Source organism: Rhopalosiphum padi, chromosome 4 (genome assembly GCF_020882245.1).
Source record: "Rhopalosiphum padi isolate XX-2018 chromosome 4, ASM2088224v1, whole genome shotgun sequence".
Lineage (NCBI taxonomy): Eukaryota > Metazoa > Arthropoda > Insecta > Hemiptera > Aphididae > Rhopalosiphum > Rhopalosiphum padi.
The window spans coordinates 42,089,346-42,109,154 of NC_083600.1; the positions used below are offsets into that span (position 1 = coordinate 42,089,346).

General features: G+C 26.8%; 2 protein-coding genes across 3 annotated transcripts; one reads left to right on the forward strand and one right to left on the reverse strand.

The window, feature by feature from the left end:
* Window positions 1-450: 450 nt before the first annotated feature.
* LOC132930057 (mitotic checkpoint protein BUB3) lies at window positions 451-3,238 on the reverse strand. Its single transcript, XM_060995710.1, has 6 exons — window positions 2,657-3,238; window positions 2,430-2,499; window positions 2,193-2,344; window positions 1,805-2,109; window positions 1,231-1,370; window positions 451-1,010 (listed from the first exon to the last, which is right to left on the reverse strand). The coding sequence occupies exons 1-6, from the start codon at window positions 2,855-2,857 to the stop codon at window positions 892-894; spliced, it is 987 nt and encodes a 328-aa protein (XP_060851693.1). The 5' UTR covers window positions 2,858-3,238; the 3' UTR covers window positions 451-891.
* Window positions 3,239-9,673: 6,435 nt separating this feature from the next.
* LOC132929377 (U2 snRNP-associated SURP motif-containing protein) lies at window positions 9,674-17,080 on the forward strand. 2 transcript variants are annotated; one of them, XM_060994697.1, is made up of 19 exons: window positions 9,674-10,066; window positions 11,022-11,138; window positions 11,228-11,321; window positions 11,393-11,579; window positions 11,679-11,758; window positions 11,818-11,912; window positions 11,983-12,148; window positions 12,202-12,368; window positions 12,674-12,733; window positions 13,036-13,079; window positions 13,277-13,381; window positions 13,466-13,856; window positions 13,942-14,021; window positions 14,086-14,278; window positions 14,336-14,552; window positions 14,705-14,930; window positions 15,934-16,102; window positions 16,468-16,625; window positions 16,680-17,080. In XM_060994697.1, the coding sequence occupies exons 1-19, from the start codon at window positions 10,040-10,042 to the stop codon at window positions 16,921-16,923; spliced, it is 2,820 nt and encodes a 939-aa protein (XP_060850680.1). In that variant the 5' UTR covers window positions 9,674-10,039; the 3' UTR covers window positions 16,924-17,080. The 2 variants fall into 2 exon arrangements, with proteins under 2 accessions (XP_060850680.1, XP_060850681.1); XM_060994698.1 differs by having other exon boundaries at window positions 11,679-11,755.
* Window positions 17,081-19,809: the final 2,729 nt, after the last annotated feature.

Genomic DNA, 19,809 nt, shown 5'->3' on the forward strand with positions numbered 1-19,809 from the left:
TATATTATATTTATCATTTATAGATTAATTATTAACCTTTAAAAATTTCCTGTCTACCTTTTATTAATCACATGGTTCAAATATACCACCTTCGAGCCACCACTGTGTAAGTGTATATTTTTTAAAAAGCAATAGAACTCTCAAAGTTATATGGTACTAAATTGATAAAATACAATTGAAACAGATTAGTATGTCAAAGTAACTTTCCAGGTTATCTTTTCCTTGCAAGATAATATTGAGCTTTTAACCTAGATAGTAAGAATTAATTTACAGAATATTAAATATTTATTAGAATACATTTACTATATTTAAAAGTTGTTAACAGATATGTTTTGAATATTATTTGACCAATAACAAAATTTGTCTTTGTAATGTACCTAATTTAACTGATATAGAGAAATACAGAGTTTTGTAGCAATCCTCAGTACAAATGGAATAAAAAAAAAAAAGTAAAATTACATAATTATTATATTAAATACAAAATATAACAAGTCCTAAAGTAATGAAAAATGTAATGTATATCAAACAGTTAATAAGGACTAATATATTTCCCTTTATGTACTATGCAACAGTATAGTACATATTTTCAAACTTACATTTCCAAGAATTAATTTAAATTTACTATTCACTAAAAATATTTGTTATTTTATTTATTTATAAACAACAAAACTTGAAACTTCAGTTCTTTTTTAAAAGAAAAAAAAATGTTATTATCAGTTATCTATTATTACAATACAATTTATAAATTAATTTTGAGTATACACAGATATATCATATATTTACACCAAACATTTAATGATAAAAAAAAAAAAAAATAGTAAATTTAATTATAATAAATTAACAAATTCACAAAACTACTGTTTATAATAAAATTGTATTTATGTAATAAAGTTATTTAGGTTTGGTTTCTTGATCAGTAACATACCTAATATAAACATTATTTTCTGGTATTGGATCTGGGTGTACATCTTGTTCATACATATAAGAACTACCAATAGCCAAAGATGAACCTTAAACAAAAATACTATTTAGTTATTACTGTAAGCTAATAAATGCAATTTAAAATATAATTCTTTTAAAATAAGTCGTATCATAAAACTATTATAAAAAATAATCAAAGGATTATAATAAAGTAATAAACCTATTATATTACAACATTATAGTCATGTTTGACATAAAATAAAAATATCAAACAATTAATAAAAAATGTATAAATAACATTTTACTCACCATCATGACTAAAGCATAGAGATGTAATTCCTGTATTGTAACGATGAAATTGGCATAATCTTTTTTTATTAAAACCATCCCAAATATTTACATATCCATCAGAGCCACCAGTGGCAAATGTATTAAATACTTGATGAAAACTAATGACATATCAAATTTAAAAATATTAGAAAGAGAAAAACACAAATAAAATACATAAATACATCTTTTTTTTCTACTTCTCTACTTTGACAATTATATAATTTATTGAAAAATCAAATTACATATTCATATTATAATCTAGTTTTAAAATATATTATTAAATGTATTTAGAGTTTTTATGCAATAAGAGTATAATATATTTGTTAATAAATGTTTAGTTTATTGAAAATGTTAAATCAACATTAAATTAAATTTTTGAAATATATATCAAACTATCTATTGTCAAGGACATCTTTGCTTAATAAAACTTAATAATTATTTAACAGTATTTCTTATTTTATTTTATAGATTTATTTGTTACTATATCTGGATATGTTGTTAACAGAGGTTAAGCAAAAAAACAATTTAAATTTTAAAAATACAAAATTATTACCTGATAGCATTTACAGGGTAAATGCATTCAATATCATTATCTTTTATTCTGTGACATTTAAAAGCATATTTTTTCTTCTGAATTTCTGGAGCTGTATCAAAATATTCAACAGCTACCCTTCCTTCAATACTACTTAACACATAACCTTGTTTATTTGGTGAACAACGTATACATCTTGTTTGAAACTTTAAATTTGATTCTCTCCTTTGCATTATATATGCCGTGTTTCTTAAATCCCAAACAAATACTTTTCTTCCAGCAGTACCAACAACAAGTTTTTCACCTACATTACTCATAGTAAAAACCTAAATAAAACAAAATATAGGTAAACTATTGACATAATGTTAAATAATAATAATATATTTAAATGAAAATATGTAACACATACTTTGTCTGGTTGAGGGAGAGTTCCAACACATTGAGATGTTCTTGTATCCCACATTTTAACATTACCATCCCAACCACCAGATAAAACTACATTTACTTCATTAGAATACTCAACACAGCGTACCGCATTATCATGTGAGCCTAGGACACTTTCTGGAATATAATATTAGTTAAATTTATGTATGAAATATTAAAATTTAGTTACTATATGTACTATTATGTTACTATAAATATTTACCTGAGTTACTATTTAAATCATACATTTTTAATTTATTATCCAAACCACCACTAAATGAATGAACTGCATCCTATTATAAATTAAAAATATATTAATGCATACAATTTGTTGTTAAATTTTACTATTACATATAAATTTATCATAGATGCATAACTTAATTGTTGTTATCAAAATGTCTAATAGATAATTAATTTAATAATCAATATTATTAATTATAGTAACTATACCTGAAAGCTAACATCCAATACTGGCCGATCATGTGTATACTTTGTACGCATGCTATTCGCCTGGACATCATAAAGTCGAACTGAACAATCCCAAGATGATACTAATAAAAACTGAGATGAATTAGGTCCAAACTTAACAGACGATATTCCATCTTCTGGCGGGTTCTTAAGTCTAAACTCTGATCTGGACTCGCCTATCATATTTAACTAGGTATATAGTATGAAATTTACTTGAATAAGAAAATACTTATGTGTTTACAATAATAAATTATTGAATTATAAAAACGATTACAAAAATATTGTTTCTGTTATTTAAAAATGTTTACTAATATGATTTTTGTATTTATCGCTGCTAATCAAATAATCAAATTATTAATAATCAATTAAATAATGTTAACGAAAATATACATATACATATAATCAAATTTCAAAAAAGAATAAGTTATTCATAATAAACATAATTTGGATGTAAGTAAATCGAAAACCGTAACCGTCAGGATAAATAACATATTACACTAAGCGTCTAAGAAAGAGCTGAAGTCCGAAATCAGATTAAATCAACAAATGAACAACTAACAACACGAACAAACTATAGCATTTAAATTTGAATTATACGTTTTTGAGGTTATATTGTTATAAAGCCGAATAACGATTTATCATTACGACAAGGAGAACCGAGAAAATACATAAGTTCCAAACGACAAAAGTACCAAAAAACTATTTTTTATGTATAGGTAGTATAATATTATACCTTGAGTCTTGCGCGAAAATAGCATAGTGCTTAGATGTATACAAGAATTACAATTTTTTTCTAATTCTTTTATATGTCGATGAAAAATAGATTGCACTACGTCACTACCATACCTACACATATTTTTAATTTTGTCTACGGCTTATTACGGGACTTCAAACAATTTCAACTATTATAGACTAAATTGGATCATAAAAAATGTCTCTTACTTACAATTTTTTGAACTCGTGAATATGCGCAACACAACTTAATTTATTTTTATTGCAACTGCCAACTCCCATTTTGATTACCATTCACGGATTAATCGATTATTTTCAAATCATTTTAATTTGCCGACTATTTGTCTAATAAATCCAATTGGCTAAATGAGTTAGAATTTAAAAAAAAATATTTAAATTGAATTTGAACATCTTTACCTATGTATTATTTTATTCTACATATGAATATATGATACAATCAAAATTAGATATATGTTATTGTTATTGAATAAGCATTCCTGTAATCGACGTAGACAATCGTAGTAAATAGAATTGTTACTTCCTGACATAGGCGTGCGCACGGGGGGTTCCGGGTGTGTCTGGGTACCCCCCGACATGTAATTGGGGCCCTACAATTTAAGCCCTATAGCATATATATGGGTCAGTATTTTAACTAATGCTACTACTTACTAGAATAAAAATAGTATTTTTTCTAAAATATGTAGCAAAAAAAAAATTATGTTTCGGGATAAAAAAAATAATACAACGTCTAAAATATTTTAAATTTGCGTGGTACAACTTATTATGATTATAACAGCTAGATGATGTTATTGACTACAAAAGTAAAAATAGTAAATAAATATTGCAATTATCTTGAAAATATATTTTAGATCGTACTATTAAATGAAATATTATATAACTTAGTACTAGTAATACCACTGATTAATATGTGATATAATGTAAGTGATGTTTATTCATGCATTATAATTTATTAAAATATGTACATGTCTTGTTAAGAGAGGGCCCAAATCAATAAAAGGGCCCGAAAAATTGTAGGCACCCCCGAAATTCAGGTCTGCGCACGCCTATGCTTCCTGATATAATATTTTGATTTTCACTCTATAGTGTAGGGCACGGTCTTAGAAGATATCTTCTAAGACCGTGGTGTAGGGTCACCAACTAATTTCTATGAAGGTCCGTTTTGAGAATTACCAAACTGGCTAGTGGCTGCGGTCCATAACAATTAATGGCTATAGAAAAACAGATTATTTTCCATTACTTAAACATTTTTTTGTCGTAATATAAATTTTAATTTTATATGACACATATATAGTTTTTATTTATTTATATAATAAAAAATGTAAAATCTACTCCGCTAGTTGGTGACCCCTTACCCCTACTATATAGAATAGGTATAAAACATATGAATACATATTATGCTTACTTTTATTTTATTCGGCAAATTACCTTTATTACCGAGTACAAGATTTTTTCATAATGGATGTTATGTCGGTTATGAAAAAAGTATATTTATATTAACTTTTAAGTATATGATTAGTGTTTATACATTATACATAATTAAATTATTAATATTATAGTTTTTTGACCATGTATATTATAGTTCAGGGTTCTTGACGTTCTTGCAGAAGTATAAACTCCTTTTTAATTCGATAAAACCTGCTATACCTATTGTCGTGTACGTTTCATGTTTCCGGTGGATACAATGGGTTAGGTATATTTTCGTCTGAATTTTTAAACCCCGACTTTTCTGTATGTTCCAGTAAAATATGTCGCTTCAAAATAGTAAATTATATATATATTGACTGTACCTATCAGGTGCACAAATTGATTTCATGTACTCCATGCCTTCAATTACTTTTTGTACCGGCAAAAAAGCTAAGCCATCGACCTTACTACAATAATGACCAAAGTCGTTATCATTATTATATTTATTTTGCAACCCAACTTGTAGTTTTCTATGCGTGCTTTATTGGCACAGATTATGATAAAAACAACCTTGTATAAATTAAGTGTTCATCAATAACGGTTTGGATAACAGATTGTTCGAAGTCCATGTTCATAATCTTAGGATCAGCATAAATATTGTTTTCGAAACATTTATTGAGAATTGTAGAGAACATTTTCTCATATACGTACTAAGAGTTTTTTTTTTTTGAAGTAGACAAAATAGAGGTGTTTTACATTGATGATCATACTTTTTTATTCTAATGACATATAATTGCAAAAAAAAATTGGGACACTCAATTTGAAGTTTTTGTCGCAGAACCTGCACAGCGCACGTATCCGCCTCTGATAAAATAACTAAACCCCTCATCCAAGGAAAAAAATATTATTTGCTCATTCGATCCAGGACCATTATCATAAAGTAAGAACCGTTCGTCTTTGTACATTGTCCATTCATTATTAATTATAAGTTCTGATAAACATGTTAATTTTTTGGGATTACCTTTATTTTTTTAACGTAGCAACATTATTTTTGTTGTTTCTTCATTTAAAGATATTAAAGCATGTTCTGGTACCTGATTTATAACTTCTGCGAACATTTGTGAAAGAGTTAACGTTGATGTTGTAACATGTCTTAACATTCGAGATTTGGCTTTTTTCGACTACCTATTTCTAAGTTCTCATCACCAGCATGCGAATATCCTGACTCAATTTTTGGATTTTTAAAATCTAATTAAATTTTATTTAAACGTGTTTTATTTAAAAATATAAAATGTTATTTGTTAAATTGTTTAATTTTTTAAGCTTACCATTGGAAGTTACTAAAATAGAAGGACATTTTTTCGAAATTGTAAAAGAAAATTTCCACCTAATACTAGAAACGAGTTAATGATGAATTGTATCCATGAAATATGAATATCCATTAAAAACAACTTTTTTATTTTCTTTAATTACAATAACCTCCATCTCAATTTAACTACTCGCGATATACTAACTAGTGACTAAGGCACTACAAAAAAAAAAGTGACAAATTTAGTTTATAATTCACGTCCAAGACGTCCCTCGTAAAATTAAGAGAAATGTCTGAAATGTACATTACATCTATAATGGTGATTCTTTTATCATAAAACACTCATTATTTCAAAAAGTACTCATGTTTTTGAAAATATTTTTTACATAGTTTCAAAAACATGAATGCTTTTTTAAATGATGAGTGTTTTATGATAAAAGAATCACTCTGTATATTATTATCTATAATTCTATAAATATATTCTTACCTAAAAGTTTGATAATAGGTCACTCTAATATCAAAACTAAAAGCACGCTTTTGAAACATCAAACTGGTGAACGAAAATTTACTAAGTCGTACATGTGTAAGCCGTAAGGTTATATTCTGTGGTAAGGCAGAGACAAGTGACAACACATGTGGGTGCGATATGGTATATCTTAGTATCTATAAGTCCTATATTTATATTTATTTTACAATTATTATCATTAAGAGGCCGTTCTGGTAGCGAAAAATCGACCGTAAAAACATGCTTTCGTACTTCCCATTTTCCTCAGCTCTCAATAGTCGTAGAAACATGATTTATACACCAAAATAAACTTGAGAAGTTCCTCTAGACGACCTCGTTCCAGATTTTTGAATTTTTTTTTCAAACTGGAGATATTTGCATTTGAAATTTTCAAAATTTTTAAAATTTTTAAAAAATCATATGAAATAGAAAAAAAGAGATATCAAAAATCTGAGAGCTGAGGAAAATGGGAAGTACGAAAACATGTTTTTGCTTAAAAAATCATAAATTTACAGTCGTCTTGTGCTGCTCTGCTAAGTATAGCGGCAGCGTTCGAGAACAGTGTTTATACCACCACCCCGCGCGCGACTGCAGCCGTACCGCACGATAGGTTTAAACTGGTTTTCATATCGCCGTGTATAAATAAATATTGTCAATACGATAACAATTATGTTGGTGACCGAATAATATTTTAACCGATATCGAATTTTATATTTCGTGTATTATTATTTTGCACGCCGTATTAAAGATCTCACGTTATCATAAAATTATTATAATTTGTTTAATAAAAGTACGATTTGAATAATTATTTTTTTAATCTTGAAGAGAATTTGATGATTTAGTTAATTTTATTTACGCTGAACCACATATGAAAAAAAAATTATAAAATTTAAATCGATATAACAAAAAAACACCTTAGGTACCTACAATCTGCACGATTACATATGAATAAATAATAGCCTGTTGAATAAAGTGACAGATGTAATTAATGTACTTACGATATAACTCGATAACTTATAATAGTCTAAATAATAAGTGATTTAAATCCCTAATTATATTAATTATTTACATAAATCAGTCAAATACTGTAATTATTTTTAATTAGTAGCTACGTCTATTACAGATTATTTATTTATTAAATTTAATAATAACAAATAAACAAATTTAAGCCAATTCAAAATATGACAAAACTAGTTGGCACCAATATACATTTTTTTTTTTTAAATTATTAATTAAATAATTATATTTACAACCAATATAATATACTATAAGTACATTTGATACGAGAATGAGAAGCACTCGAGTACAAAATAAATCGTCAAATCGTATAAAATATTAAAATAATAAAGCTATGTAGTTATGATATATCAGAAAATTATATGTATATCATAATATGATAATATATAGTAGTAATTAATTACTAATTATTGTTATAATAAATTTTTTTTTTAAATATTAGAAATGGTTTTATTTATTTTTCATTTATTACTTTCATTTTTTAATTTTCGCTTTTTTTGTTTTTATATTTTCCAAAATATGTTGAGGATCTAAAATTTTGAAAATTACCAAAAAATGTGTATTTAGATACAAGAGGAATCGATATATAGATATTATACATTTATAAACTGCAGTATACAACGGAGTCAATAACATTCATAACAAATTAGATCTATTATTATTTATTAGAATCTATTTTGTCATGTGTACATTGTTGATACTTGATAATCGTCATTCGTCGATAACGGAAGGAAGCATACTGCATAATATAGTATAATATTATAATAATATAATATGTGTACAAAACTACAAACATTTTTAAATATTAATTATATAAAATATTTTATATTTTCAGACTTTTTAATCGATTGCCAACTATAGGCTATAATATAATAGATAAAATTATTATTAGGGAATAGATGCAAAAAAAAATGCAATGGGAAGCGGGGGTTTAACAATCCCTTTTTCGTAAAGACTAAAGGCACTTAGGTTAGCTAAGTGACTATATAAAAGGTGTATTAAATTTGAATTTAATAAATATCATCATACTTATATATATATATATATATATATTAGGTATTTGGTATTTACGGTGAAAACTATTCTGGGCGGAGAGTGTATTGCAGTAGTGCAGTCGCACTAAATTTTTGGAGTTATATTACTATTATAGGTATTAGATACATAATCAGTGGCGTAATTAGACCTGAACTTTGGGGGGGGGGGTTATCATTATCATACATTCGATTTTAAACAGGGCAATGAATGTTTCATTTGATTTTTAAATTAAGTTTAGAAGATAGGGAGTGGCGCCGAGGTTCATTTCAAATCATGTTTGAAATTATACATTTTTATATAGAAAATTTACCATTCACTAGTCACCACCTAAATTTTTTTTGGTGGGGCGGGGGTTATGGAAGTGCGGCTAAAATATGTTGCCCCGGGGCGTAAAATATTCAAATACGGGCCTGATATTATAATAATTAATAATATGTTATTAGGTACTCTATACATCACATAGAATAATATTGTTATTTGTTTGTGAATAATAAAAATAAATTAAACGGTACTTTAAATTTAAATTTAAAAATTAACTATAGGCCGTTGGTAGGACTAGATATTATAACAGGGGTGCTAGAACCAAAGTTGGGGGTTTAGTCCTCTTAAGTTACGCCTATGGGCTATGGTCAGACATAATAAATTGATTTCAAGATGGTATGTTGTTTTGTTTAACTACAAAGTATCCATATTTTTATTAAATTGATGAAATGTATACCTAGGTATCATAATACATTTGTATTGGTAGATATTTTGTTAAAGAAATATTCGAATGTTTTGGTTCCTAAATGTAATGTTTGGAACAAATGTCTATTCGAACAAAAATATTGTCGAACAAGCGCTGTAGAGGTTCTATAATAATTTTTGTTGTCAAGGATTCTATGGTCCCGTCCGTGATCAAGGAGTATATTATTGTGGGATTGATAATAATAATAATGATAATAATTTTATAATGTCACAAACTCAGAATTCTGATATAAAAAAAAGTGTAAAATACAATGTTCAATGTTTATAAATTCACAATAAAAAAATTTCGGTCAGAAATATAGATGTAATTCAGACGAATTAATGGGAACCACTAATCTATGATACTATGATATAAAATTAAGATGTTTAGTGTAATACGTTAATTTCGTTGCGTTTTTGTAGTTTCAAGTTTACACATTTACAAATTTCATATTATGTAGATAATTATAATAATTTATGAGTTATGATCTAAACTTCTTGTATATTCTAATGCTTTTTATTTCATTTTTATTTTATTATTAGTTGTTAACTTTTTAAATTACTTAGTTAAGTTTTATTAACATAAGTTGTATTTTAATAATTTATTAATTTAATCATGGCTGATTCGGGACAATTTAAAAAGGTAAGATACAATATGTAGTTAGTAATCATACTAATAATGTATAACATAATAATAGAAAAATAAAATTCTATACATCAATTAAAATCAAAAATCTTCATTGTATTATGTGTATATAGCTTAGGGCCAGTTGTACTCTCTCCGATTAAAGTTAATCACAGTTTAATCGGCCGTATTAGCCCGGTTTAAATATCTGTTATCAGTGATTAAGCGTAATCGGAGACGGTACAACTGGTCCTAAGTGTGAAAAAATATAGTATACTGGGAGAAAATTATATAGATTATTCATAAATATACTTGACATTTAAACTGTTTAAAGAATAATTATTTGAGAATTGAAGGTCTAATAACTAATAAGTATTACAATTGTATTATCACATAATCTAAAAAATAATTATGGTAAATCATAAGCAAAGAAAATGTGCTTAAAAGCAGTTGTATTGATTTAACAGACAGATATTGCGATGTCCAATATACCTACATTACTTAATTTTGTATACTATTACTAGTATACAATTAAATAAATTATAACCGAATATTACTACATACTTATACGAATCTTAAATCTACATTTGTATAACTACAGACTATATATCCCCACATTCCAGTGAAAAAATGTAGTTGTGGTACAAAAAAAAAATAGTAGAGGAGTTTCCCTGCGTACCCACTCCCAACCAATTCGAGCACTGGTGAATTATAAAAAAACCACCTTATATATTTTCAATATTTATTTATCAATTTGACACTATATGGCATTTTATGAGATGAACAATTTATAACAAATAGTATTTTTATGTGAAAATTTTAACTTCTAGCTGAAAGTTGAGGTATGTTAGAAAAAATATTTTGGATATTATTTGGTACAACTTTATAAATAAAAAATAAATTCATATTTTGTTTCTTGATAAAATTAAAAACAAACTAAAAAAAATATGAACTATTTTTTATTTTTAAATAGTACATAGCAGAACAAAAGCTCAAAGCATTTTCTATTGGAGCAATGGGAAAAACTCAACCTTCAAAAAAAGAATTAAATGAACAAAAAAAAAAAGAAGAAGAACATGCTGCTGCTCAAGTAATTAATTACTTTTTTTATGATACTATTTAGATTCTTGGATTTTCTGTGAATAAAAGTGATGGTTTTAATGTAATTTAATTTCACAGGCCTTTGAAGAGTTTGTAGCAACTTTTCAAAATGAAGGAAAAAAAAATAGTAAAGTTTGGGTTAAAGCTGGTACATATGATGCTGGAAAAAGACGTAAGATTTAATACATATTAAACGTAGGTAGTTAGGTCAATAGATAATAATGACTTATATCACTTATTTAGAGGAGGATACTCGAGAAAAAGGTAAATTATATAAGCCTCAAGCAAGAGGAAATGCAGACTCAGATAAAGCAGATGACCTTTCTCGTTTTATGGGTGAACGTAAAAATGAAAGAATGCTTACCAAGAAAAAAAAAGAAGGCGAAAAGAAAAAAAGTAATCTAGAATTATTCAAAGAAGAACTAAAAATGTAACTATAAAACTTATCATTCTTATATTTTTGTATTTGGTTTCTGAATAATCAAATACAGTTTAATAAATTATTAATTTATTTTTGTGGAATTATTAGGATTCAAGAAGAAAGAGAAGAAAGACATAAATTCAAAGGGGTTTTACAAAAAACTATTGAGGATCCTGAAATTAAGAGTAGTACATAATATACCTAAATATGTAAAATAATTAAATAATATCTTTAAATATTTCTTTAGATTTGATAATGGTCGAACCTGATGAAATTAAAGGTTCATTTGATTCTGGCGATCCAAATACTACAAATTTATACTTAGGGAACCTTAATCCTAAAGTAATGTATAAAATATATTTAATTATTTTAATATGAATAAATGTTATTATTGTAGATTTATTATTTTTAGATTACTGAAGCTCAGTTAATGGAAGTTTTTGGAAAATATGGACCTTTGGCAAGTATTAAAATAATGTGGCCTAGATCTGACGAAGAAAAAGCAAGAGGGCGTAACTGCGGTTTTGTAGCTTATATGAGTCGTAAAGATGGCGAAAGAGCATTAAAAAATTTAAATGGTATGTTATTATTTTTATAATTTATATAAATTCAAATATTTTATAATTTTCAGGGAAAGATGTTATGTCATATGAGATGAAAATGGGTTGGGGTAAAAGTGTACCCATACCACCTCACCCAATTTTTATTCCACCCGCTTTATTAGCTATAACATTGCCACCTCCACTTTCTGGATTACCTTTCAATGCTCAGCCTATTTTGCCACAAAAAGAAAAAAAGGTAAAATTTATGTTTTATAAATTATATATATAGGTATTATAATTTTTTAAATAAATTAAACATTAGATAGATATTTTATATTCAAAATTTTAAAACAAATTTAATTCATATCATTGGATACAACAAATAAAACTGCTTATTAAACTAAAAATTGTATGTGTTTATTTTTCAATACTTATTATTTATTTACTTAAATTATTGATAATTGTTTTGGAAAATATCCATCTTATATGCAAATAAAACTTGTAATTTAAATAAAATATTAAAAATAGTTATTTTTGTACAACTTAATGATTTTTGTGTAGAATCATGGACGGACACGACAAGATGGAGGATATTTTGATAGAAATCAACCAGTTGAAAAGGTATTGTACTTTTATAATACATTTTACTGTTTTTGTTATAAAATTCACTCGATCCGACTTTCTTCAATACTGCCCAAATATCTATGCAGCTGGCAGACAAGGGATCATAGATTTTGAAATGTATTAATAAAAAAATTTTGTCGGATCGAGATATTGTGATAGAAATGTTCAATTATTGATAATTGATAATAATCATTCTATAAAAAAAAAGTAAAATATGTATTTATTAAATAATTTATTTTAATTTACCTAAATGATACATCAACCACTTTGTTTTAAACCAATTTGCTTTTTTGTGACAGATTTTACCGCAGACTATCATTAAAGTGGTTATACCCACAGAAAGGTAACATTTTCATTTTTCTGATGTAAATTAATTAATAATCCTAAAGTATAAAAAAAGATTTACAAATTATCAGAAGATGGTCCCTAAGTTATCGATGTCAGCCTGTTGAAGCAAAGTGAAAAACTAAAAATAAAAAGCATAAAATTATAAACTAAAAATGTATATATTATATTAATACTTTAAACAATTTTTTTTAGAAATTTGTTAATGCTCATACATCACATGATTGAATTTGTAATACGAGAAGGACCATTATTTGAAGCTATGATAATGAATAAAGAGTTGAATAATCCAATGTTTCAGTGAGTATCATAATTAGATTTTTTACATTATGAAGATTATTTTATACACTACTACATGATACTCCTTGATGTTATTGTTATCAGATTTTTGTTTGACAATTGTTCGCCAACTCATATATACTATAGATGGAAGCTATTTTCTATGTTACAAGGTGATTCTACTAAAGAGTGGCGCATTGATGAATTCCGTATGTTTAAGAATGGATCAATTTGGAGACCACCACCAATGAATCCATATACTGTTGGTATGCCAGAAGAACTTGTTCCAGAAGAAGATTTAGTTACAAGGACTAAAGGAACTTTAAGCGTATCTCAAAGAGAGCGATTTGAAGAACTTATAAGAAATATGACTCCTGAGCGGTTAAAAGTAGCTGAAGTCATGGTATTTTGTGTAGAACATAGTGATGCAGTAGAAGAAATTTGTGATTGCATTCAAGAATCATTATCTAATGCTACAACCGCATTACATAAAAAAGTGAAAATATAAAATAATCAAACTATAATATTAAAATATTATTAAAAATATTTAAATTAATACATATATATATATTATAATTTAGATTGCACGGCTTTATTTGATATCAGATGTTCTACATAATTGCAGTTTAAAGGTTATAAATGCAACACAATTCAGAAGAGGGTATAGTTTTTTTTCTTAGTAAATATTTTAAAGTATTTAAATTGCATTCATACTTTTACAATAGGTTTGAAACAAGATTAATTCCAATAATGGAAGAAGCTCTTAAGACTTATAAGAGTTTAGATTCTCAAAGTCAAGCTGATGGTTTTAAACACCGTATTATGCAAATTTTCCGTGCTTGGGAAGACTGGGATATTTATCCAAAAGAATTTTTGTTCAGATGTCAAAATACTTTTCTTGGGTTATCAATAAATGAGGTAAATTTTTGTATAAGATGTAAGTTGTGACCATAGTTTACTATTTCAAATTTCTAGATACCTCAAGAAATAATTAATTCTCGTGAAGAACTACAATATAATACAAAATCAAAATCTATCGATGATTCTGAAAACATTGATGGAGCACCTTTATCTGATACTGAAAATCTAGATAATGAGGATTTAGATGGTATACCTTTAGATGGTGCTACATTGTTGAAACATGCATATGATGATACTTCTCCTGGTGATACAGATATTGATGGCATACCATGTAAGTTATTTATTAGATTGAATATAAATGTATTTTATTTTTAAAAGACAAAATTATAAATACTTATGTTTTTTGTATTGTATATACTATACAGAAAAAGAACATTATTATATTTTAAAACATATTGTATAAAAATTATCTATGTTGTATAGTATTGGATGATGATATTGGAGGTGCGCCATTAGCAGGAGACTCAATAGGAAAAAATATCAAAGCAGCTGCATTTGTTCCATCTAGATGGGAAACTGTAGATCCTCATGAAGCTGAAGAACAAGCAATGACTACTAGCAAATGGGAAATGTTAGAAAGAGAAAATAAAAATTATAATAGTGAATCCATCGATCAAGATTCCCCAGACGATGACTTTAATGAAACAAGGTATTTTAAAAGCATTAGTGATATTGATTGTTATAATCATAGGTTCATAAACTGTACTCTTAGCTACATAATATGGATTATATATTTGATGGTTCGCAAACATTATAATTTAAACATGAACTTTTTATAAAAAAAAAAATGAATTTAATTACAATAATAATAGTAAATAGATATGCATTTTATATGTAAATACAGTAGGGTCTCGATAATCCAAACACAGGCTAATCTGAAAGACGCAGTAATTCGAAAGGCTTCGATTATACATCCCCACCGTTCCATTATTGTATTTATGTAGATAAATAAAATAATAATCATAACGATTATTACAACTGCATATCACACATGTGCTTTGTCGGATTCCATAGGTTGATAATGTTTATTAGTCGGGGGTCATACTGTTTAGTGATTTCATTTTTGTCGAAAAAAATACATGAAAATGGCCCAATATAAGCAATGGTCATAGGTAATTCGGACAACCCTTTCCCTAATTTCGTTCGGGTTATCGAGACTCTATTGTATGTAATTTCTATGTTATACTATAACTATTATTATTTAAATCATAAAAATATATGCCAGTTTAAATATGAAATAATATGTCTCAAAAGGCAAACTTGAATAGGTGACAACTATACACTTATAATATAGTTACACAAATTATCAAAAATTAACAGATATTCACATTAAAATAAATAATAAATCACTTCTTTTAACATTTTTTTGTATAACAGTACATTTTATTGTATGCTAAAATATTGATAATTGATATTATTTAATTTTAATTAATTACAAACTGGTAATTAAAGAGCAAAAGAAAAAACAGCTTACTTTAAATGTGTTGTCAAAAATTTCATATTTTTTAAGTGAGTTGTATCTATGAAAATATTGGAAACAGTTACTTTAAATATTATTTTATATATATTAGTTTTATTTTGTGCACGGTTAAATTTTAATTCTTTTAGAGATGTAAATCTTAGAACTATGTATATTTATATTTGATTTTTAGAGAAAATACTGATGATCGAAGAGCTAAATTAAGAGAAGTAGAAGTAAAAGTCATGCAATATCAAGATGAATTAGAATCTGGCAAAAGAGCATTAAAAGGTGGATGGAATATATATCAACAAGTGGAACATTATAGACGTAAACTACTCAAAAAAGTTCAAAAGTCACCAGTAAGTTAATTGATTTCTGCTAATTTTTATTTCACTAAAAATTTTAGTATAAGCATATTTTCTAATCTAATTAAAGTTTATTGATAAACAATTGTAATTATTATATTTATATAATTTACATCTTAGCTATATATTTGAGGTAAATAAATCATACCATGGGTGCACTCTTACTGTTTGGCTTACATATACTAAAGCTGCATAGTAGGTTAGGATACATTGTAATATATTTTTGTATAAACCAAAATGTATGTATATTATTTTATTATATTTTACTTTGGACATTTCGAATGAAATACATCCCAGTATTTTCTAATATAATTTTGTCAGAATGATTGAAATGATAATATATTTTTTTGTAATATTAGGAAAAGGAATTGAAGTTGGAAAAAGATAAAAAAGATAAAGACAAAATCAATAAAAGATTAAGTCCTGATGAAGATTATCGTGATGGTAAGAAAAAGAAACGATCTAGAAGTCCTTCAAATAGTCCAGCTTATAGTAAATGGTCATCTCATAGCATAAGGTAATACATTTTAATAAATTGTATATTCAATACTTAGTATATCATGTATTTTAGAAGTGATAGTTCAAGTCCTCCTTCAAGAAAAAGACCAAATTCACCTCAACGTAATAATAAAAAAACAAGAATATCACCAATTGATTCTCCTCGTTCATTATCAAGAAGAAGGGACCGTGAACGCGATGAAAGGCATAACTATCGACATAAAAGATCACATTCACGTTCACCTCATCGGCATCATGTACATACACCTCCAACATCTATGTCACATACATCACGAAAGCACAAACACAAATATTGATTAAGAATACCTTGCGTACTGAATAATATTATTTTGTCATAATGTTTTTCCTATATTTATATATATATAGTTCTTATAAATAATTTGACTAATAAGTTTGTCAATTCATAGAATTATTATTAAATTTTAAAAAATAAAATAGATTTTAACAATCAAATATGTTTCCTTATAAATGCTACAAGTTGGACTTTACTGTCAATTTGTTTCCTAATTTTATAATGATTTTTACTATAAATATTTCTATTATAATGAATAGTAATGTCTCCATTTTTTAATTTTTTGACCTTAAAAACGTTAATTTAAGACTACATTTTATTTTATTATTAATGCATTTAATTAAAATAAAGTATTACATCTGTTTACCGATTTTAAAACATTATAAAAAATGTTAACTGTTATATATTTAGGTTTAAACAACTGTTCTTGAATAATTAATGCATTTTTGATTTGCATATTTATTTTGGTATATCTTTGCTTAAACATGGCTAAGAGGACATCTCACCCACAGGTGTTTTCTCCGTCTTACACACGTTTGACATAGTAAATTTTCGTTCACCATTTTCAATAGTTTGCTTTTAGTTTTAATATTAGAGTGAATTGACCTATTATCAAACTTTTAGGTAAGAACATTATCTGTGTTCTCTTGTTGGCTTTTTACGATATTTTAATTTTTAAGAGTATTATGAGCATTTTCAAATATTTAATAATTTCATACTCATAACTTACCTAAAAGTTTGATAATAGGTCAATTCACTCTAATATTAAAACTAAAAGCACACTATTGAAAATTGTGAACAAAAATTTACTATGTGGTACGTGTGTAAAACGGAGACAACAAATGCGGGTGAAACGTCCTCTCAACTTCAGAACTTAAACTTTAATCATTATTCTAAAAGTCTTAAGAATTCCATTCCATATATATATATGTGTGTGTGTGTGTGCACGAAAGAGCGTTTATTTAATACATACAATATATACGACTATACATGAGTGCAATAAGTAAAATTAATTAATTATTAAGTACAAATGATTAGCCTCCTGTATAAAATACAATTTTTACCAGCCCCCCTGTTTTTAATAATAAAATCTTTCCTACATAACCGGTCCTTCGTTGTTCGTTCTGAGGACAACCTCTCACAAATCCACTACATAAAAGCAGACGTCCCCCAGGGAAGTATTCTAGCACCTACACTTTACAACATATTTACTTCTGACATTCCTCACTCCGAGAACACCACTCTTGCTGCCTTCGCAGATACACAGGCATAATCTCAACTAATGTTGACCTAACCATAGTATCTTATAATCTACAAACTCATCTTAATGATCTACAAAACTGGTTCAATTTGTGGAGAATCAAAATAAATCCAAATACCCACATAACCTTTACTCTACGTCCATATCATAGTCCTCCCATGATCATCAACAACGACACGATTCCCAAAACACAAGCCAGCAATTACCTCGGAGTCCACCTCGCCAGTAAACTCATTTGGGCATATCATATAAAAACAAAATGGAAATCATTCAATTTAAAACTCCACAAAATGAAACACCTTCTTAAATCAAATCTCCCTCTCAACACAAATCTCATAATCTATAAACAAATTCTCCGCCCTTCAATGACTTACAGAATACAGTTATGGGATACCTCCAAAAAATCCAAAATTCAAAAATTCCAATCCTTCCAATCAATTTGCCTTCGCCTCCTCACCAACGCCCCCTGGTACGTCAGCAACCTCACACTCCACTCTGACCTCAAAATCCCAAACATAAATATCCTAGCATCCCACTACTATTAATTATTTCACAATAACACAGTCAATCATCCTAATCCACTTATTTCCAATCTTTCCTCCCTCACTCTCCCCGATAACCCACCACGTGGCACGTCGTCTAAAGCGAAATTGGGCCAGGGACATCTTCAACCAAAAAAAAAAAAAAATTAATAATAAAAATCTAGAATTGAAGTAGTGTTGTTTGGACACCCCCTTCTATCAATCCGTCCAGTTTTGTAAATTATTAACCATATTACTTATTGTATAGTATAATACAGATTGTATATATTTTTTCTTTTAATAAAAAAAATGATTAAAAATGGCTAAAACGAAGACTCGATGTCGAGTCACCTTTTATATTGGTTAAATTAATTTAAGTTACGTTATAAACTAATCAAACAATCTGAAGCTTAATTGGTCTTTCACTAGTTGTGTTTGAGTAATTTTAACGAATTGTTTAGTAGTTGTACCTTCGAGTTTATTTTAAACAAGGTAAGATAGTTGGTAACGTTGGTTTAATTGTAGTTTATTTTAATTTTAAAATTCTAACACCTGACAATATATATTTTAGTTATAATATCAATGTGCAAGTAAATAATAAATAGTAAATAGTAGGTAATTATACATCAACTTCACATAGAAACTGTTTCAACTGGTCCTAAGATTTTAACTTTTATGTCATTTACTAAGAATATATTAATTAATTTATTAACTCTTTATATTGGGTCATTACACAAATAATTGGTTTTTCGTGTGTTGATTTCAAAAATTGGATTATTTTGGGACCTACGTATTAGTACATAAGTTATGTAGATTAACCAAGTCTCTTATAAAATATGACGATTATTTTTTGGATAGTTTTGATTTACGGATCATTGTGAAGTAGATCTGTACGTCTACGACCTTATGATTTTCCATTTTTAAAAATAATAAATATATCAACAGAGAAAGTGTGTTTGGCTGAAATATCGGAAATATTTTGACAAGAGACCATATTGTTTTGACATAATTCTTTGGATTATAGGTATCGAGACCAACACTAGAATCTTTATTCTTTGTTTCATATTGTATTTTTTCTTGAATTGAATTTCAAATGTCAATAAAAATT